Source organism: Aotus nancymaae, unplaced genomic scaffold (assembly GCF_030222135.1).
Source record: "Aotus nancymaae isolate 86718 unplaced genomic scaffold, 86718_ANA_hifiasm-v0.15.2.pri h1tg000015l_0, whole genome shotgun sequence".
In the NCBI taxonomy this organism is placed as follows: Eukaryota; Metazoa; Chordata; class Mammalia; order Primates; family Aotidae; genus Aotus; species Aotus nancymaae.
In genome coordinates, this window is record NW_026988426.1 from 6,658,531 (window position 1) to 6,680,547 (window position 22,017).

Below are 22,017 nucleotides of genomic sequence, written 5' to 3' on the forward strand. Positions count from 1 at the left end.
TAGCTTTTTAATTTTGTCTTTGACATATGAAAAGGAGGTAGTTTTAAGAGGAATTTTCAGACCCATTGTACAACTAATTTTTTTTTTTTTTTCAAATAAAGTATGGGCCAATATTTATGTATTAACCTCAATAATGGGTCATCATAGGGTGGGGTTTCCAGTGAAAAATACATTGAAATGTTTGGTTTGTATATTTTTGATCAACTTTGGTACAAGGCAGATCTAATTAATATCTAATATAAAATGCCTGCTACTTCAGTGTTTTTCACTGCGGCCTGTGAGGTAGAAGGACTGTTGCCCTTACTTTGCGGATGAGGAGCCTGGGGTCCCTTAGTTCATCCTGCCTGTAACAGGGAGAGCCTCTGTTGTGTGCTGGCCCTGGGGACATGGGCATGAACAGAGCAGAGTCCTGTCCTCGTGGGGCGTACACTCCTGGGGAGAGAAGCGTACAGGAGATGCTGAGTAGACCGAAGGCGGGTAGCTAGCCGGAAGTGGCCAAGGAAGTAAAGCAAGGATGGAGCGTGGGAAGGATGGGCCTGGGGTGCAGTTTGGGATAAGATGGCCAAGCCTGAGAAGCTCCCCTGCCCCAGTCCTGGCTGAGCATTGAGGAAGTAAGCCCTGCAGCTGTCTGGGGTAAAGGGTTTCAGTTGTCAGGAACCAGAAGTGCAAAGGCCCGAGGCAGAAGTGAGGAGGCTGGTTCTGCGCCTCTGAGGACTGTGTTTTGTGAATGAGATGGGAGCCTTGCAGGGTTTTGAACAAAGCGGATGATAAGAGCTAACTTAGGCTTAGCAGGCTGACGTGGCCGCTGGTTTTGAGAATAGACAAGTGTGGACATGAAGGAACCAATTAGAAGGCTTGCCATAATCCAGTGAGAGAGGGTGGTGGCCAGACCCAAGTGAGAACCATGGGAGCAGTAGGAAGTAGGCAAATTCTAGCTATATCTGGAAGGTGGGGCCACAGCATTGGCTGTCAGTCCAGGCCAGAGTTCAGGAGGGTGCACCTCCCCTAGCTGCAGGCTGCTGCACTCCAGCCTATGGGGAGTGAGGTCCTCCTGTCCAGCCCAGGCCCCGCTCCATCCCATCTGAATTCAGGACCACAGCGTGGTCCAGGGTAACCCAGAGCACCTGGGTGCTCCCTTACTACAGCCAGTGGCCAGCCCACAGGGACAGACAGGCTCCAAGGCCACAGTCAGCTCGGCCCCCGCCCTTGCTGATCTGCAGAGGGTACAGAAGCAACTTTTCCAGGCAGCATGGGAGCAGCGCCCATGTAGGCCAGCTGTGGCTTAACCCAAGCGCAGGCCATAAGCACTGAAGGCACTGCTCTAGGTGGGTGTCAGCACTGCCTGTGGTGGTCACTGTTTACAGGAGGGAGTGGGGTATGCGTGAGAAGGAAACATGTTCACAGATTCCCAGAATAGATACTGAAAATTGCAGAGACCAACTCTGTAATTGCAAATTAAGCATAAATTGGGATTTTCCTTTTAGTTATCTAAATAGTTACCCAACCAGTCCATAGAAGAGATGGGTGCCTGAAGAGCAGGACTTCATTAAGCAGCAGCCTGAGTCCTGTGAAGAAAGTGCCCAAAATGATCATAGAGCTGTTGGTACTTTCACCTAAGAATTCATCGTAGCTCCTCCACGGGGCATAGAGCAGTTTCTGCTACTACGAGTTTATCAGAGCCTGCTCTTCTGGTTGTGTTTGTGCCTAAGGCTGGCCCCTTAATTTAAAATGCGAGAGCGTCTTGTTTAGTGAGGCTGCCTGATGCTGATGTTTAATTTATTGCCCCGTCCAAGTGCATTTTTGGTGCTGTTTGTTACCATTGAGTTTATTTTCTGCAGTAGTAATTTACTACTTAAATTAACTTTCAGCTTTTTTCCAGTTGGTCTTATCGCCAAGTTTGAACTTTCCTCCAGATAGTTTTAGAGGCATGGGATGAAAACAGCGAGCAGGCTGCTGTGTTATCCTGGCTAGTTTTTTTGTTTTTTTCTGTCTTATAGCTTATTTTAATGCTCATTAATTCAAGGATATTTCTGTTTACGTAGACAGTAATTAATAGTAAATCTCCCATCCAATTCAAGGCTCTTCTGATTTTGAAACTTCTAAGAACTCAGACTAAATGTTTTAAATTGTTCTTTATACCTTCATGTGAAAAGTTTTATTCGAAGTGTTGACAGCCTAGTTTTCTTGTTAGAAACAAGAGACTAGAAATTCAAATATGCTTGTGAAATTTAAGCATTTTTATTACTAATTGTTACTTTATTTTATTATAATGGGACTTACAGGAAAATAAATATAAAAATCAGTATAAAAGCTTATTTGGGCCAGGTACAATGGCTTATGCCTGTAATCCCAGCACTTTGGGAGGCTGAGGCATGCAGATCACGAGGTCAGGAGTTCAAGACTAGCTTGACCAACATGGTGAAACCCTGTCTCTACTAAAAATATAAAAAAATTAGTGGGACATGGTGGCATGCACCTGTAATCCCAGCTACTCAGGATGCTGAGGCAGGTGAATTGCTTGAACCAGGGAGGTGGAGGTTGCAGTGAGCCGAGATCATGGCACTGCATTCCAGCCTGTTCAACAGAGCGAGACGCCATCTCAAAAAAAAAAAAAAAAAGAAACTTAAGCTAAATGTCTATTCATTTTCCATTTTTTTCCAACCTCGGGTTGTCAGTATACATACAATAAATTTGCCTCATTTTCAATTGCTAATTATCATGATTTCTCTTAGAACTGTTGTTTGAGGATATGACTGCTTAGATATTTTTGGAGAACAATTTTCATGAAGCAAATAGATCAACTAAAAAATAAGTTGGGGAAAATTAAGTTACTAAACAGAAATGTGTAAATTGGCACAACCTTTCTGGAGAACAGTTTAGTAATATTTATCAAAAGCCTCAAAAATGTGTGTATACGTTTTTTGACACAGCAGTTTTATAATTCAACATCTAGGAATTTGTCACAAGAAAATAGCCATATATGTGAAAATAGGGATATATCAAGGAGTTCCTTGCATTGTTGTTTATATTCTCCATACACTGGAAAGAATTCCGACATCCAGCCATAGGGGTTACCTTAAGCTCAGCGTGTCCCACAGGTTGGACTACTATGCAGCCATTACAGATCTTGGAATCTTGAAATATTTAATGACATAGGAAAGTGTTTATGTTGCATTGCTAGAAAATTTTTTAAGTGTTAAAAAATATTCTGTAAAGAATAAGACATAACATTACTGGATGTTAATTTATTTCTAGGTAGTAATATTTTTAAGGATTTAATTTTCTTCTTTATGCATTTCTAAATTTTGTCTATTTTCTGCACTAAACAATACACATTTTTATAATCAGAAAGACATTCTTTTTTTTTTCTTTTTTTTTTTTTTTTTTGAAGACAGAGTCTCACTCTATCCCCCAGGCTGGAGTGCTGCAGTGGTACGATCTCAGCTCACTACAACCTCTGCCTCCCCAGTTCAAGCAATTCTCTTCCCTCATTCTCCTGAGTAGCTGGGATTACAGGCGTGTGCCACCACGCCTGGGTAATTTTTGTATTTTTAGTAGAGATAGGGTTTCACCATACTGGCCACGTTGGTCTTGAACTCCTGACCTCAGGTGATCCGCCCGCCTTGGCCTCCCAAAGTGCTGGGATTACAGGTGTGAGCCACCGTGCCCGGCTGCACTTCAAATTTTCTAGTAGTCACATTAAGGAAAAAAGATGAAAGAAAATTGATTTTAATAATATATTTAATCCAGTATATCCCAAATATTACAATTTCAACATGTTATCAATATAAACAGAAGAAGTTTACATGTTCTTTTCGTGCTAAGTCTTTGAGATCCAATATGTATTTATAATACATCTCAATTCAGCCGGGCCACATGTCCACTGCTCAGTAGCCCTCGTGGCTGGGACAGAGCCACCATTAGATGTTCTCTTGCTGGGCTGCTGAGATAGTGTAGATGAGTGAGGTGTTTTCAGTGTCTGGAGAGATTAGACTCAAGTTGTGTCTGAATTCACAAAATTTCTTCTAAAGTAGCCAGGCTTAGCAGCATATCCCATACTTTCAGATTTTAATTACTATTTAAAAAAAAAATCTTCTAGAGAATATCAGAAATGTTGGGTCCTCAGAGGTCAACTGAGCTCTGGCTCTAGTCTCCATGTCTGCTGTAAGCTGCGTGAGAGCAGGCAGCAGCCCAGACATCTTCTGCCTGCTGCCCATTTCTCCACTCCCTTATCTCTCCAGATGCTCTCATAGCATATAGAACAGAGCTGAAAAATCTCTAGCTTGAGCCTACGAGGTCAAGGCTGCAGTGAGCTTTGATTGCGCCACTGCACTCCAGCCTGTGGGATACAGTGTAACCCTGTCTCTATTAAAAAAAAAAAAAATCTCTAGCTTAAACTCAGTCAGCCTTGATAGCTGTGTGATTTTTTTAGCTTTCGTTTTCTCATTTGTAAAATGGGCATAATACTATCCCTCGCAGAGTTATAAAGACTAAATGAGCTAATGGACGGTGAGCACTTAACACAGTATCCTTCATGTGGCAGGCGCTTAGTCCCATGAACAATGCATATTGTTATGACTTCTCTGAAGCAGCCTTTTGGTTGATAGACTGGCATGAATTTTACGCATGTCTACCTCTGTTCATTTATTTGGCACCTTGGTCAGTATTTAAAGGCTTTGTGGAAAGGCTCTGAGCCTTTATTTACCACAGTGTGCTGAGGGCCCCAGCTGGATCAGGTTGGATCAGGAGGAGCATTCTAAAGAACACTGCATGGGGGTGCCACAACTACCACGCACTGCACACATCATGTTTGATCACCAAAAGTCAGTGTTTCTAAAATGAACATTAGCTGTGTATGCTCTTCAATGTCCTTTATTTATTTATTTATTTTAATAGAGACAGGGTCTCCCTAAATTTCCCAGGCTGGTCTCCAACTCCTGGGCTCAAGGGATCCTCCTGCCTCAGCCTCCCAAAGTGCTAGGATTACAGGCATGAGCCATCACGTGCAACCCTCCTCCATGTGTTTCTTTAGTGGTGGAAAATGTTGAGTGGTAGCTCTGTGGTTCCCAGACGTCACCGTGCAATCCAAGATGGCCCCAACAAATGGACCAAGAATATGTTTAATCAAAACCAACCTAATGCCACTACCCACAAATGATGGAAAATGTTGAGTGGTAGCTCTGTGGTTCCCAGACGTCACAGTGCAATCCAAGATGGCCCCAACAAATGGACCAAGAATATGTTTAATCAAAACCAACCTAATGCCACTACCCCCAAATGACAAAGATTTCACCATTTTCTCACACCTCCTCACACAGCTTCTTTGCAGTCTGTTATCAGTTCTTCACAAAACTCAACTTGTTACTGTTTGGACTTTTGACACTCAGCCCAGTCCTATTGGCTTTGAAGTGGTGGGACACGAGAAAGCCAGCCTTGTAGCAGGCTCATCTACAAGGGTCTGGCCCAGTGGCACTCAGACCATAGCCCACTGGAACCAAACCCAGTGTGTGTACGTGTATATGGCTGTCCCTCCATATATATGGACATCAATTTTACCTAAAACAAATTCTGTGGAACACTTACCTTTATTATTTGCAGTCTATTTAGTTATTTACCAGTATATTCTTTTCCTTTTTAAAATGTCTACTAAATTATTTCACAGTGCAGATCCTGACTTGAGTTTCGAAAACACTGAATTAGCATATGAAGCTGTTACCTGTTTGTAGTGTGTGCAGGCTTCCCCCCCTTAGAATGATATTTAGTGTTTGTTCTCAAGTTTTGCTAATATTTTCTGTACTTAACAGGACGATTTTGTTTCCCCTTGTACTGGTGCTTGTCGTGTAGTGAAATTTTTTTTTTTTTTTTTTTTTTTTTGAGACGGAGTCTTGCTCTGTTGCCAAGCTGGAGCACAGTGGCGCAGTCTTGGCTCACTGCAATCTCTGCCTCCCGGATTCAAGCGATTCTTCCACCTCAGCCTCCCAAGTAGCTGGGACTACAGGCGCGTGCCAAACGTCCGGCTAATTTTTGTATTTTTAGTGGAGACAGGGTTTCACCATGTTGGCCAGGATGGTCTTGATCTCTTGACCTCGTGATCCACCCGCCTCGGCCTCCCAAAGTGCTGGGATTACAGGCGTGAACCACCACGCCTGGCCGTGAAATTTTTAGTGAAAGAAGATTCAGAGGTTTATCCTGACCCCCGGAAGAACAGGAGAGGAAGAAGGTCTGTCCATGGCCATGGCTCCAGGGGAGACGGGGCTGGGGGAGGATGATTTCAGAAGTTTCCAGCCTGCTGGCACTTGAGTTTTGAAACAGACTGGGGATTCACTTTCCAGTTCAGGAGATCTGGGGAAATCTGGGTTGGTTTGGAGTTCTTTTTTTTTTTTTTTTAATTGACTTTCAGGAAAACCTTTTCAAGCCAGCTGAAAAAAGCTAATGATGATAGTTTGCTTCTCCTGTGCCCTTCCCAGAGTTTTCTCTACAGTTCCATCTCTTCTTGAAAAGCTTAGCTTGGATTTCCCACTGTCCCATTGAAATTAAATTTGTTGAAAACCTACCTAAATGTCACCCCTTCCAAGCCATTCCCTCCTGTGGACCTGACTCGGGGTCAGGGGGAATGGTTGGTATTGTGCTTACATGACACGGCCCTCACTGCTCTCCCAGCTCTGCAGGTTTGGTGAATTCCTGGTTTGGGATCTCACCATCTTTTGTTGAGAGCACTTGGAGTGAGAGCACTTGGGGACTCCTGATCACTCTCCTGCTTTAGCTGCTCCTTCTCTGCCGCCCATCCCACCCACCCTGGGACCTGCAGGCAGCCTCTCACCTTGCCATTCTCCTTTTCCAGAGCCTTTGATTATCCTGTTTCTTACAGTGTAAATTCCAGATTTCTTTTTTTGAGATGGAGTTTCGCTCTTGTTACCCAGGCTGGAGTGCAATGGCACAATCTGAGCTCACCGTAACCTCCGCCTCCTGGGTTCAAGCAATTCTCCTGCCTTAGTCTCCTGAGTAGCTGGGACTACAGGCATGCACCACCATGCCCAGCTAACTTTTGTATTTTTTTAGTAGATACGGGGTTTCACCATGTTGACCAGGATGGTCTCGATCTCTTGACCTTGTGGTCCACCCACCTCAGCCTCCCAAAGTGCTGGGATTATAGGCATGAGCCACCACGCCTGGCTCTAAATTCCAGATTTACTAGCTCTCCACAGCCTGTGAGCGAGGCCTCATCAGCAGTGGCGATTCTGGCTGTCCTCTGACGGTCCTCTCCTTCCGGTTATGGGGCTGGCCTCTGGCCTTTGCATCTGAAGCTGTCGCCTATCTGCTTGGACCCTATAATGCTGCTGCGCTTGTTTCGAAAGTTCTCCCAGAGCAGGAGCCAAGTTTACCACCTTTTGGGTTTTTCCTCATTTGTTACCCAGCACTTTTCTTTGCGTGAGGTGAGCCCTCAGTATAGTCACTGGTAGAGCGAAGAGTAGGCTTTCTTAGAGAAGTAATGCGCCTGACCCGGTACAACAGTGCACTTGTTCCAAAAGGCAAACCTGCAGAGTTATGGTGGGGGCAGGGCCGTGCTGTGAAATAGCAGAGGCTCTGACGACTACTTCCCCGGCTTCCTGCCTCCCTTCTTCAGTTTCTCTCTGACCTTTACATTAAAAGGTATCCTGCACTTCAGTTTTCCAGAGGAACTAAGAGGCGCTGTCTTTGCTCGCTGGATTCATCAACATAAAGAAATGCATCCTGTTTACGCTTCTGGCAGCGTTTCTTTTATTTGGATGGTGGCCAAAGGCAAACAACTCAGCTGAGTGGGTTTTTAAAAAACAGCTTTCCAAGTCTACATGCCTTTGCCTGAGTGAACATCCAAAACCTTCCATTTGTCTTAATGTAACTGTTTCATCTTGTAGAAAAGGCTCATATTATCTTACAGCATTTTGCATCTATCCTAGCTTTGATATTTATTATGAGAAGATTTCACTAAGGAATGACTAATCTTAAAAGATTTAGTTCGATTAGGGGCTAAACTAACATAATCTGTTTTGAAATGAGATAACAGGATTTGCAGTTTTTGGTCTTCAGCAAAAAAAAACTGAACCCCACCTCCCCCAAAAAATCTAAATCCCCAGCAGACAGGGAATCTGTTCTTTGACTAGAAGTTTAAATTGCTGGATTTATTTAAGTTGTCTTAAATATGTGCTCTCTGAACAGTTTGAAGTGTGACATTGTATTGAGATGAAGTCATCCAACTGCTTGAGACTTGAACTGTTTATATTTGGGGAACCGAGTAAAATGTATGGTTGTTCAAACAATTAATACTTCAGTAACATCATTACTGAAAGAGGATTTTTCTCTTAGCCATTAAAGAGACTTAAGTAAGTTGTCTTTGTTCTTGTTTTTTTTTTTAAGTGTATGTGAGTCTTAGGATTTTCTTGGCTTTTGTGTTTTAGAAAGTTGGTCTTTTATTAGAAAAGGATAGGTGTACAAGGTTTATTATTACAATATGCCTCCTATCCTAGTATTTTACTTGTAAGACTTTAGCAACTCTATGTAATGATGGCAAAATGTGTATCTATCAGTTCTACAGAAGTACGGTAAATACATTGTTACTATAGGCTTTAAACTCCACAGAGAGCTTACATCTCTAAAAAGGAAAAAAGGGGGACTCAGAATTTAAGCAGATGTCCCCAAGTAGAAAACTTCCCTGGAACTCAGATTTGGATTTTCAGAACAAAGCTGGCAGAGAGCAGTTTTTGACTAGAATAAATGTAAAAGGGCAAAAGAGAGACATCTTTTTTTATGCCTTTTTTCCTTCAAATGAAGGGGAAAAGATATAGAAAATAACCTGTAGTTAACTCTTGTAATTCAAAGCTCATCAGCAGTTTAGCCACCTTTCTTGGGTTTTGAAAAGGAGAAATAAGGAGTCTTTTCTCGTGGTTGGGTGCAACAGTTCGTTTGGATCAGCTCCAGCCTGCTTGGGCAGATTGTGCGGTGGGAATACAGACTACTGTTGCGTGGGCTGGTTTTGCCTGTGTGTGTTTTTAAGCTAAGTCTATCTATGCTCACCCCGATAGTTGGGAAAGGCCTGGTTTGCATAGTGCTGCAGTCTTCATAAATGACCTTTGGCCTTCCAAGTCTCCCTTGGCCCCCAGACTTCGTCTTTGACATATAAAAATGAAACTTCCTAGGGGTTATTGATTTGATTTAACTTCTGAGTAAGGTTGTATTCCTTGTGAAGCTAAACATTTAATTTGTAAAAGAGCCCCCAATTTCTGTATTTGAGTTGGATGAGCAGGGCCTTCCCGGATAGCGGGAGGGTTGGTGACCCGATTGGGAGGGCAGTGGAGGCTGAAACCCATCCAAGCCACCGTTGCCAGGCTTAGCCGCGTCTGCCTGGATGAAGGAGAGGCTTTTTTCTGATTTTACAAAGGCACTGAGATCCTTTGCCTGAGACCTTGTAGAAAGCACGTGGGGTGAGAGCACTTAGGGGTTCCTGATCGCACTCCTGCTTTAACCACTCCTTCCCTGCTAAATCCCTGTGCTGCCTTCCCTGTGCTTAGAAAGTTTTTGTTGTGCATAGTAGGGAAAAGAGGAATTGCCTTTGTTTCCTTGGGTTCTTGAACCTTTTTGGTTTTGTCCTTTTAGAAAGGCAAGAGTTTAGTGTGATGTAGTCAAAGAAAGTGGGGAGGTAAGGAAGACTCAGGAGGAATCAAAGTGGGAGAAAGGAAAGTGGAGAGTTTATTTAAGTCACATTTTCCCTCTAGGGAAAATAGAGACTAGGAGATTCTAGTCCACCGTTGACACTTGGTCAGATGAACCCACACTTCTGAAAGTTCAGTTTGAGACCATCTCCAGTTAGGATTTTAGCAAACCTCACCTTTTCCTACTCATCTCTTTCCTTTGGCCTCTGCTAACCTTCCCTCCCCATATCACATAGTTGGAACTTATATTGCCGTGGTTGCTAGTTAACTTTTTTAAAACTTTTTATTTTTAAATAAGTATAGGTTCACAGGAGGTTGCAAAGATAGTGCAGAGAGATATGCAGTTTTTCCCAAAGTTAGGACACACATAATTTCAGTATGATATTGAAGTCAGGAAATGGACTTTGGAACTATGTGTTTATGGTTCTGTGCCTTTTCATCACCTATGTAGATTTCTGTAACCACCATCACAGTTGAGACCACAAAGATCTCTTTCTAGATGCTGCCCCTTTTAGTCACTTCTCCCCGTCTTTCCCATTACTAACCCCTGACAACTGTGAATCTGTTGTCCATCTCTATAATTTTGTCACTTCAAGAATTTATATAAACAGAATCACATAGTGCACGATCTTTTGAGATGCACTTTTTGTTTAACATAATGTCCTAGAGCTTCATGCAGGTTGCTGCATTTCAGCAGTGAATTCCTTTTTATTGCTGAGTGATAGTCCATGGTATGGGGTATCACAGTTTGTTTCCAGTTTGGAGCTATGATGAATAGAGCTGCTATGAACATTACAGGCTTTTGTGTGGACTCAGCTTTTATATTTCTGAGATAAATACCCCAGAGTACATCTGCTAGACTGTATGGGAGTTGCATTTTTAGTAACTAACTCAACAGACCAGGTGCAGTGGCTCATGCCTGTAATCCCAAGACTATTTACAAACACAATAGTTTGTAAATTACAAACTATTGTAATTTATAATAGTTAACTACAGTGCATATACAGTTGGGTATAAATCCACCCAATTGTTTTCTAGTTTGTACCATTTGACATTCCCACCAGCAGTGTATGGGAGTTCTGGTATGTCTGCATCCTCACCTCCATTTGCCTCCATTTGGTGGTGTTGCTGTTTTTTGTTTTGTTTTTAAGCTGTTTTAATAGGTGTAGAGCAATATCTTACTGAAGTCTCGATCTGCTTTTTCCTGACGTCTGGTGATCTTGAACATCTTTTCACTTGGGTATTTGCTGTTTGGTTCTCAGTAAAATATCTCATCATGTCTTTTGCCCATTTTCTTTTTAAAATTTCTCTTTTTTCCTCTCTTTATTCATTTCATTCCGTGACCTGCTGAATTTTGCCCATTTTCTAACTGGATTGTTTGCTTTTTAAACTATTGAGTATGTATGTATTTATATTTGTATGTCAGGATCTTGCTCTGTCACCCAGGCTGGAGTACAGTGACACAGTCATAGCTGTAACCTCAAACTCTTGGGCTCAAGCAGTCTTTCCGTCTCAGCCTCCTGCGTAGCTGGAACTGTCGGCATGTACCACCATGCCTGGCTAATTTTTTTATTTTTTCTTAGAGACGAGATCTCACTGTGTTGCCCAGGATGGTCTCGAACTTCCGGCCCCAAGTGATCCTCTCCCCTTAGCCTCCCAAAATGTTAGGATTACAGTTGTGAGCCACTGCACCTGGCCTAACTGTTGAGTTTTGAATGTTCTTTATATATTCTAAATGAGTCCTTTGTCAGATATGGCAGATGTATGGTTGGCAAATATTTTCTCCCAGTTCATAGCTTCCTTTCAGCCTCTTAAGAGGGTCTTTGGCAGAGCAAAAGATCTTAGTTTTGATAAAGTTCAGTTTATTGATATTTTTCTCTTATGAATCATGCACTTGGAGTCACATCTGAGAACTCTGACCATACCCTACATCCGGAAGATATTCTCCTATGTTATAGTTTTACATTGTGATTTGATTTTGTATAAGCTGTGAGGTTCAGGTCAAGGTTCTTTTCTTTTTCTTTCTTTTCTTTTTTTTCCTGATTTTCTTTGCCTATGGAAGTTCAGTTTCTCCAATAGCATTTGTTGAAGACCAGTCTTCCTCTTTTTAATTGCTTTTGCAACTTTACAAAAGTCAGCTAACTATATCAGGGGCTATCCCTGGGTTCTCTATTACGTGCCATTGATCTGTGTGTCTGTCATCTCACCAGTACCACCCAGTCTTGATTATCATAGCGATATAGTAAGTCTTAACATTAGATAGACTGATTGTTCCCACTTTTTTTTTTCAGACTAGCTTTGGCTAATTCAGTGCTTTTTCATATAAATTTTGGAATAAACATATTTCTATCTACAAAAGATCTGGCTAGGATTTTATGGAAATTGTACTAAACCTGTTTGTCAATGTAAGGATATTGCTACTGTGTTAAATCTTCCAATTCATGACCATGGTATATCTCTCTATTAGATTTTAAAAATTTCTTTCATCAATATTTTGCGGTTTTCAGCACACAGTCCTATACATATTTTGTTAGATTTATACCTATTTCATTTTTTTAGTGATTGTTAATGGTATTGCATTTTTCATTTCACTTTCCACATGTTCATTGCTGTTGTATAGAAAGACAATTGAATTTTGTGTGTTGACTTTATATTCTATAACCATGCTGGATTCATTTGTTTATTCTAGGAGTTTTTTTTGTAGATTACTTTGGGATTTTCTACATAGATCATCTTTTTATCTGCAAATAGGTTTAGTTGTGCGTTTTCCTTTTTTTTTTTTTTCTGTCTCATCTGTAATTTCTTTTTTTTTTCCCTCCTACTTTTCCTGAGTTGTATGATCTTTTATTTCATTTTCCTACCTTATCACACTGGCTAGAACTTCCAGTACCATGTTAGATAGCAGTGGCAGAAGTAGGCGTCTTTGTCTTTTTCTAGTGTTGGAGGGAAAGCATTCAATCTTTCACCATTAATTATGAGGTTAGCTGTATGATTTTTGTCAGTGTTCTTTATCAAGTTGAAGAATTTCTCTATTCCTAGTTTGCTGAGGTTTTTTTTTTGTTTTTTTTTTAAATCATGAGTAAGTGATATTTTTTAATCCATATATTTGTCTTTCTACCCAGACTCTGAGTTTCTGGGTGTCAGATACTTCTTAAAGTTTGTTTCTCCCACAGTGCCTGGTCCAGTGTTTTGCCATGAATAAGCATTGGACAGATATTTGTGAATTGGTAGAACTAGGCACGATCTCCAATGGCAGACAGACGAGGTCCTGAGGCAGAAATTATGAGAACAACTCTAACCAGACCATCCTGGTCAGCTGGGTCTGGAGGGGAGAAGTTTAACTACTCTTTGGTCATCGTTACACTGACTCAGTGGTTCAAGGCAGAAGCAGAAGTTAAGGCACCAAATTGATGCTGCAGCAGAGAGATGACAGAGGCAGAATGGATTCATCTACTCTGCCCTTAGAAATGAAGCTTTTTAGGATGAGTGCCAACTAAAAGTTAAAAATGAAGCTTTTTAGGATAAGTGAATTGTATACTTTAAATCAATGAGTTCTATGATACATGGATTATAGCACAGTAAAACTGTTACTTTAAAAAAAAAAAAGGCTGGATGCAATGTCTTACACCTGTAATTCCTAGCACTTTGGAAGGCTAAGGCCAGAGGATCACTTGAGTCCAGGAGTTTGAGACCAGCCTGGGCAACATAGTGAGACCCTGACTCTACAAAAATTTAAAAACTAGCCAGGCATAGTGAGGCATGCCTGTGGTCCCAGCTCCTTGAGAGGCTGAGACGCGAGGATCACTTGAGCCCAGGAGGTCCAGATTGCAGTGAACCATGTTCATGCCACTGTACTCCAGCCTGGGTGACAGAGCAAGACCCTGTCTCCAAAAAAAAGAAAAACATAGGTAAGTGCCTAGTGGGCAGTTGACCCTGGTGCTCTCTGTACTGGCGGACAGGGTGCCGCTCTCAGCTGGGAACTCAGGTTCCCCAGATTGCTGTGAGATGAGAAGCCTTTTCCAAATGGACAGACATGCCTTTGGTCGCCTTCTCAGGGCCCTTGACCACTCTGCACACACCCCAGTGTGGACCATGCAAAGAAGTATGCAGTGTGCCCCTCAGAAGAACGCAGAAGTTCCAATAGACACTGCCTTGCTGATTTTGAAGCCTTAGTCTAAGAATGGTAAAATAGACCTCCTGACTGCTCGTGGGGGCTGTTTTAGCTGAGACAATATTTTCCAAAGGCTGGCTGCATTCCCTAATACTATTTTAGTTTAGGTTATTTCTTCATCCCCTTGACCCTGTCAGGTAAGAAAGGGAAGAAAAATATTAACTTTATTTTTAACAATGAGGAAATGAGCAAAAGAATGAAAAGTAGTTTCTCATCATCACAAACAATGGTGGCGTTAAAACTAGAACATGATCCCCTGGCTCCCGTTTTGGTGGGCGGGCTACTTGGCTTGTCGTATTTTAGTCTTTTCCTGTCTCATGACTGCTGACTGCCTGGATTTGTGTTTTTCCCACCCGTTTGAAGCTGGAAGAAGCAGTTGTATCTTCTGGAATAGAAGAGCTGCCAGATTTCGGTAATGATGACAGTGTAGCATGGGTAGGACTCAAAGCAGTACAGTAATCCCCCTCATCTGCAGCAGCCACCAACTGAAAATAGGTGAGAACAGTAGTACCACATTTGAGAGAGAAGGAGAGGCCACATTTACATAATTTTCATGACAGCATATTGTTATAATTGTTGTATTTTATTTTTAGCTATTGTTAATCTCTTACTGTGCCTAGTTTATAAATTAAACTTTAAAAACAATACAGATGGGGTTTGGTACCATTCAAGGTTTCGACATCCACTAAGGGTCTTGGAACCTATGCCCCAGATAAAGGGTGGGGCTTACTATAGTTGTTGTTAAAGTGTTGGTTTTTGGTGGGAGGCTGAGGCAGGCGGATCAGCTGAGGTCAGGAGTTTGAGACCAGCCTGAACCACATGGTAAAACCCTATCTCTACTAAAAATACCAAAATTAGCTGTGCATGGTGGTAGGTGCTTATAATCTCAGCTAAAAAGACAAAAATTAGCCAGGCGTGGTGGCAGGTGCCTATAATCCCCACTACTTGGGAGGCTGAGGCAGGAGAATCACTTAAACCCAGGAGGCAGAGGTTGTGGTGAGTCAAGGTAACGCCATTGCACTCCAGCCTGGGTGACAAGAATGAAACTCCATCTCAAAAAAAAAAAAAAAGTTGGTTTTTTACTGATACACTTCATTGTCCAGTGAAATTTTCTGAATTTGTTGCCACCACCTCCTCCCTCAGTTGTCTCTTTTCCAGTAACTTTGCAAACGAGTGATAGTAAAAGGCAGACTTCTTTCTATGGTGCTTAGGTACATATGTTTTCTTTTCTTTCTTTCTTTCTTTCTTTTTTTTTTTTTTTTTTGGAGACAGGGTCTGGCTCTGTTGCTCAGGCTAGAATATAGTGCTGCAAAGGCTAGACATGGCGGCTCATGCCTGTCATTCCAACACTTTGGGAGGCTGAGGCAGGCAGATCACCTGAGGTCAGGAGTTTGAGACCAGCCTGACCAACAAGGAGAAACCCTATCTCTACTAAAAATACAAAATTAGCCTGGTGTGGTGGTGCATGCCTGTAATTCCAGCTACTCAGGAGGCTGAGACAAGAGAATTGCTTAAACCCGGGTGGTGGAGGTTGCGGTGAGCCGAGATCTCGCCATTGTACTCCAGCCTGGGCAACAAGAGTGAAACTCTGTCTCAAAATGTATGTGTGTGTATATATATATATATATTTAGAGAGAGAGAGAGAGCATGAGAGCGAGCTGCAATCATAGATGACTGCAGCCTTGACCGCCTGGGCTCAAGCAATCCTCCCCACTCAGCCTTCCCACTCAGCCTCCAGAGTAGCTGGGACTACAGGTAAGCCACAACCACGCCCAGCTAAGTTTTTAATTTAATTTAATTTTTTTGTAGAAGCAGGGTCTTGCCCTGTTGCCCAAGCTAGTCTCAAATTCCTGTGCTCAATCGATCCTCCCTCCTTGGCCTCCCCAAGTGTTGGGATCACAGTGTGAGCCACTGCCTTCGGCCATGTTGTCTGTCTTGGTGATGCTATGTTCCTAGGAGTTAAGGCATTTCACACCAAAACAAACCAAGAGACAAACTCTGGCTGCACATTGGCTAGCTTGTGAGGTTTCTGCGTTATGACAATTGATGCCCATTTTGAGGTTTTCTGCTGTGGTTTAGTCTTTGGAACGCAATTAAATCCTCTATTTCTTTTATTTTCTAGGGCTCCAGGGTTCTTGTTGATGCACGAGATAAGCTTGGCATTCCTTGGCAGTATTCTGAAAATGAGAAGCATGGGATGTTCCTGATGGCCTTTGAGAACAAGGCGGGGCTGCCCGTGGAGCCTGCCACCTTCCAGCTGTATGTCCCAGCCCTGAGCGCACTCTGGAGGGATTCTGGCATCAGGGAGGCTTTCAGCCGGAGGAGCGAGTTTCAGCTGGTGAGTGAGTGAGCTCTCTTTCTGGGCAGCTGATGGTGTGTTTTTTACACGACTACTTTGGACCTTTAGTTGAATTTCCTTAAAAACCGTGTAGCAGTCCAAGCAGGCTCTAAATCACCGTAAGTTGTAATGATCAATAACTAAAACACAGGACGGAGGCAGACGCTATATAAAAGGCTCAAGAGGGAGCAAGAGCCACTTGGGCAAGATCAATAGCTTTCTTCTGAGAATATTGAGGGTTCTTAGAAAAGTCAGGACTGGTGCAACCCAAGGAATTTGAGTTTTTTAGAGAGCTTTGTTCATGGTAGGAAATAACACCCCCTCACTACAGCTTCCCAGCTTTGGACCTGTGGATATGGGCAAATCACAAACGTTTTCAGAACAACACCTCAGAAGCAAATCCGACCCCGCCCAGTTGTTCCCTTCAGATTTCTTCCCTTTTTTTTTAAGGGTTAAAAACTTCACAAAGGCCAGTTATTGAGACTCATTTAGGGTCTGAATCTGTAACCAGAAAATTTGGGGGGTTTTGCCTGTTTGCCTTCTGTGTTTTTCCTACCTTTCAACATTAACCATAAAGTAAAATGTACAATGTTTCCTATAACCAGCATAAATGTGCACAGATGAAATTAATATATACCCAGGGTATCTGGAAATGCCTCTGACTCTCACAGCCCTTTGCCCCCTGAGCACCCAGAGTCAAGTTGAAGTCTTTAATTCTTTGCCCTTCTTATGATTTTGCCATAACTACTATTTGTAAACATGACGGTCTTGAGTTTTACTGATTCTTAAACTGTATATAAATTGTTTCATACTATATATATGCTTCTGTGACTTACCTTTTTCACTCAACATGTTGGAATTTCTTCAGGCGATGCACATAGCCATGGTTCTTTCCTTTTCACTGCCCTCTGATGCTCCATTTTAGAAAGATACTGGGATCCATTCCTTCTTTCATTGAGGTACCTTTGAATTGATTTTCATGTTTTGCTATTGAAAACATCTTTTTTTTGAGATGGAGTCTCGCTCTGTCATCCAGGCTGGAGTGCAGTGGTGCCATCTCAGCTCACTGCAACCTCCGCCTGCGGATTCAAGTGATGCTCCCACCTCAGCCTCCTGAGTAGGTGGAACTACAGGCACCTGCCACCACACTGGCTAACATTTTTTTAGTACAAATGGGGTTTCACCATGTTGGCCAGGCTGTCCCTGCCCTATTCATATCTTTTACCCATCTTTGTTCTGCAGAGTAATTTTTATTTTTCCTCATTCATCTGAGAGGTGCTACATAGTCTGCTAATAGTCCTCTCAATTCAGTTTCCTTATATTCTTCCCCCAATTCCCTCTAATGTTAACATGCAGGGTGTCAGTGCTGGAAGGGACCTCCCAATTTAGGAAGTCAAGCCCTTGTATTGTCACCACATGGAAATAAGCCCACACCAGTTATGATGTGCCTCAGGCCACATCTTGATAATCATGGTGAGAAATTTGGGCCTGAAAGTCGTCTGCTTGTTTCTCCCTTTGTTCACTCATTCACTCATTCATTCATTCATGGAGCATCTACTGTGTGAGACACTGTGCTACATGCTGGGATATAGCCGTGAAGAAGACCAACAATGAGCCTGTCCCCAGAGCACGAGCTTTTAATCTAGACGTGAGCTTGGTGTATGATTAGGGTAAAGTGGACGCAGGTAGGTCAGTAGTCATATCTTTGTTTCGATCTTAAGCTTCAGACCATGAGACTTTGAAGATACAAAAAATATACAGTTGAAGTCATTAATGCATTTGTAAAGTCTATGTTAACCAAATGCAAAGATGATGATAAATTCTTGTTTATTGGGTAGTGGGTACATGACTGTTATTACTATGCTTCATACATTTGTGCTTCTTTTTATTCAGAAGAAAAATGGAGCATTTTATTAAAATAGCTAGATAGTAGGACCCTAATAGTCATTTTTGTCAAAATACACAATTACAGCAAAATTTGAAGAACACACTCACTAAGTTCACTGTTACCAGGGCTCCCCTCCCTCACCCCTTCAGTAGAGCCTTGTTTCTCTTGGAATTTTTTCCTGAGTGTCAAAAGCTTTTCTTTGACTTGGAAGAAAAGTCAAAGAAAAGTGAAAGATCCACGTGGTTGTGGTAGAAAGGAAATTTTAATCTCCTAAAGAGCAGGGATATAAGAAACAATTTGGAAATACATGTCAGTATCTCAGTGTGAAATTGAGGTTTACACCTTTTCCCCATAAACTCACAGAGTCTGGGAAAGAAGATTCTCGTTCATTTAGAACTTGGATAGAAATTGAGGATTTTCCAAAGAATGAAACAGAAACATGAGGGGCCTTGTTTTTTGCTTTTTTTCTTTCCCTGCTAACACCCATGACAGTCTCCTGTGAAGAGCTGTAGCTGCTTTGAGAATTGCTGTCGGCCAGGTACTAGGCATCTCCCTGTCCCCTCTGCTGTCTTGCTGTTTCTTTCCATTCCAGTCAGAGACAGAAACAAAAAGTGGAGGAAAAGCCTGTGTCTGGTGCTCACCTTGTGATGGCCCTTTCTCCTCTGAGAGGAGCAGGGTGGGCCGTGGTTGGGGGCAGGCGGGGGTGGAAATACTCCCTTTCCTAAGACTAGGCAGCCTGGCCTTCTTTTCCACTGGCCTCTTGCCATGCATGGCCACTGCTGTCCACTGCTGGTCACAGGCAACAGACACCCCATGGCCATCACTTCTGTGGCTCAGTGCAAAGGAAAGGAAGATGACCTTGACACATTAGACCTCATCTTCCAAAACACAGTTAAGTAAGATGTGGTAGGATGCTCAACAGAAAGGCTTTGGCCATCAGTATAACTAATATGGATATTATCTTCTTGTCTGTCCTCCTTTTTAATAAAATACAATTTAGTATTTTTAAATATAGCTTGCACATTAACTAATGTGCTTATAATAGAGTATGTGGATGGTATTGCCGTGAGTTATCTGCTTTCAAGTATACCTTTTATTTCTTTTTTTTTAGAGGCTGCCTTGCTCTGTCCTCCAGGCTGGAGTGCAATAGTGTGGCCATAGCTCACTGAAGCCTCGAACTCCTGAGCTCAGGTGAACCACCCACCTCAGCCTCCTGAGTAGCTGGGAATACAGGTGTGCACCACCATACCTGGCTAATTTTTACTTTTTTTTTTTTTCATAGCATTGATATCTAACTATGTTGCCCAGGCTTGTCTCAAACTCCTGGGCTCAAGCGATCCTCTTGCCTTGGGATCCCAAAGTGCTGAGATTACAAGTGTGTGCCACCAGGCCCAGCCTTAGTGTACCATTTAATTTTAGGATCTCGTTAATTAGAATGGTGTGGCATAGATACATGAGTGTCTTTGATGTGAAGCTTGTGACCTGGATTTGTGTGTCATAGTCCTTCTGTGCCACGTCGGGGGTATTCTTTCAGTGAGCCCTTTCTGTGTGCCAGGCCCTGTGCTGAGGTCAGGACTCATTTCCTCATGTAGCTGGTAGGACACATAGACATGCAAGCAAATCATTGTAATAAATGTGATAAATATAATTGAAGCCAGGCAAGGTGGTATGTGCCTGTAGTCCCAGTTGTTTGGTGGCTGAGGTGGGAAGTTTGCTGGAGCCCAGGGTTCAAGGCTACAGTGAGCTGAGATTGTGCCACTGCACTGATTGCAGCCTGGGCAACAAAGCAAGACCCTGTCTCCAAAAAAAAGTATAATTGAAAAATAATCAGACTATATTAAGCATAAAGGAAAAAAGCAGACAATTCTACCTGGTGGGTGGAGGTCAGAGGTGCTTTGGAGGAGACTTCTGAAGGCAGGTAGGGTGACCCAGGGGCTGATCATGCTGAGTGAGACAGTGCAGAGTAAGGTGGCAGAGGGAGCAGACAGAGGCAGAGACTGGGAAAGCAGCCAGCAGGGCAGACATTCGTGCAGCCAAGGGCTGACCTGCAGAGTCGGGCAGGCTTTAGGCAGGAAGGGTGTGCATCAGTTGGCATGCTTGTAGATGCAAGCGCAGAAATCCCAACTCAAGTGGCTTCACCAAAGGGGCTTTGTGAGCCGAAAACTGACACAGGTGGGAGCTTTCTGTGCAGTGTGAGCTGTTTCTCTGCCTTTTCCTGGGCTTTCTCGGGCTTCTCTGTGCTGGTTCCTTTTGGGCCTGGCCTCCTCTGCAGTTGCAAAATGATGGCAGCAGAATAAGTCCTCACAGTCACACGTCACCACCAGGAGCAAGGAGGGGACCTGGCACGTGGCCCAGGAGATGCTGCGCGTGGTCAGTTTAGGCATGGATGAACTCTGCATCCCTGTCCTCACCGCTGGAGAAGTGGGGGCCGCCCAACTAGAGCGGTGGGTGGGATGTTCCCACCCAGTTTGTGTGCTGCACACTGGGTACAGGCGGGTCTTGGAGGTCACAGACAGCGTTCTCTGTAGCCACATGTACCACACCAAGCAGTTTAAACTCACCTGTGACAGTGAGGCACAACTGAGGTGTCAGAGCAGTCAATCACAGATCTGAGTTGTTATTTTTTCCGAAACTACTGTGAGTCATGTAAAAGGGACTGGGCACAGTGGCTCACACCTGTAATCCCAGTGCTTTGGGAGGCCAAGGCAGGTGGATCACCTGAGGTCAGTTTAAGACCAGCCTGGCCAACGTGGCAAAACCCCATCTCTACCAAAAATACGAAAGTTATCCATGCATGGTGGTGGGCGCCTATAATCCCAGCTATTCTGGAGGCTGAGGCAGGAGAATTGCTTGAGCCCAGGAGTCGAGGTTGCAGTGAGCAGAGATTGCACCACTGCACTCTAGCCTGTGCAACAGAACAAGACCCTGCCTCAAAAGAAAAAAAAAAAAAAGAGAGAGAGATGAGACAGGGCGAGGCCGGCTGCTGGGCTCTCCCGGGCTCCGCAGAGAAGCAGTGTGATAATCGAGGGCAGAGGTGGTCTTGGTCCTTAGCCTCATGTCCTACTGTTCACCCCCACTGGTTGCTTCTTGACTAATCTTGTGCACAGCTCTTTGCTTCTTATCTCGTTAATAATAATCCTCACTACTTAACTTTCCTCTAAACATGGCCTATGAGCAGGCCAGTAACATCTCTAGGTACAGAATTGCCTGAATAAGTAGAACTACTTTTTGTTGTTCATAACTTACTCTTGAAATTGTGGCCAGTCAATTAAATGTGGTAATGAAGTTGTGAATATAGGTTGTGTCTTTTCTTGCTCTGTCCAGACTTCTCCCAGTGTCCAGGTGTGCACTCCTGTTCTCGGCTGCATTACAGCCCAGGAGGGTGGGGAGGGAGAGCTCCCCTCTTCCTTTTAGAGGGACTTCCTAGAAGTGCCATCCAGCACGTCCTCAGAAGTCTCCTGAACAGGAACGCAGTCACCTGGCCACAGCAACAAGGCAGGCTGTGCGGTGTGGACTCACAGCCAGCAAACTGTCCCTCCTGGGAGGAGGTGTCGAGCAGCTTGGGGGAGCCTGGATGGATCCGTGGGGCGGCCATGGGAGGCGGCTTCCACACATTCTTGGCTCTCCTGGTATTCGTTTTTTTGGTTGTTTTTGAGACTCGCCCTGTTGCCCAGGCTGGAGTACAGTGGCACAATCTTGGCTCACTGCAACCTCAGCCTCCCCCAAGCAGCTGGGATTACAGGTGCCTGCCACCATGCCTAGCTAATTTTTATATTTTTAGTAGAGATGGGGTTTCACCACATTGCCCAGGCTGGTCTTAAACTCCCGACCTCAGGTGATCTGCCCACCTCGGCTTCCCAAAGCACTGGGATTACAGGCATGGACCACTACGCCCGGCCCTGGCATTTGTTTTCTCTCTGCCATGGTAACAGAG

General features: G+C 43.4%; 1 protein-coding gene across 1 annotated transcript in view; it reads left to right on the forward strand.

Moving 5' to 3' along the window:
• Positions 1-22,017, forward strand: part of GNA12 (G protein subunit alpha 12) — a 128,262-nt gene that overhangs the window by 36,723 nt on the left and 69,522 nt on the right. Inside the window, exon 2 of the mRNA XM_012455593.3 lies at positions 15,980-16,195. Within this exon, the coding sequence (XP_012311016.3) occupies positions 15,980-16,195 (216 nt within the window). The remainder of the gene's footprint in view (positions 1-15,979; positions 16,196-22,017) is intronic.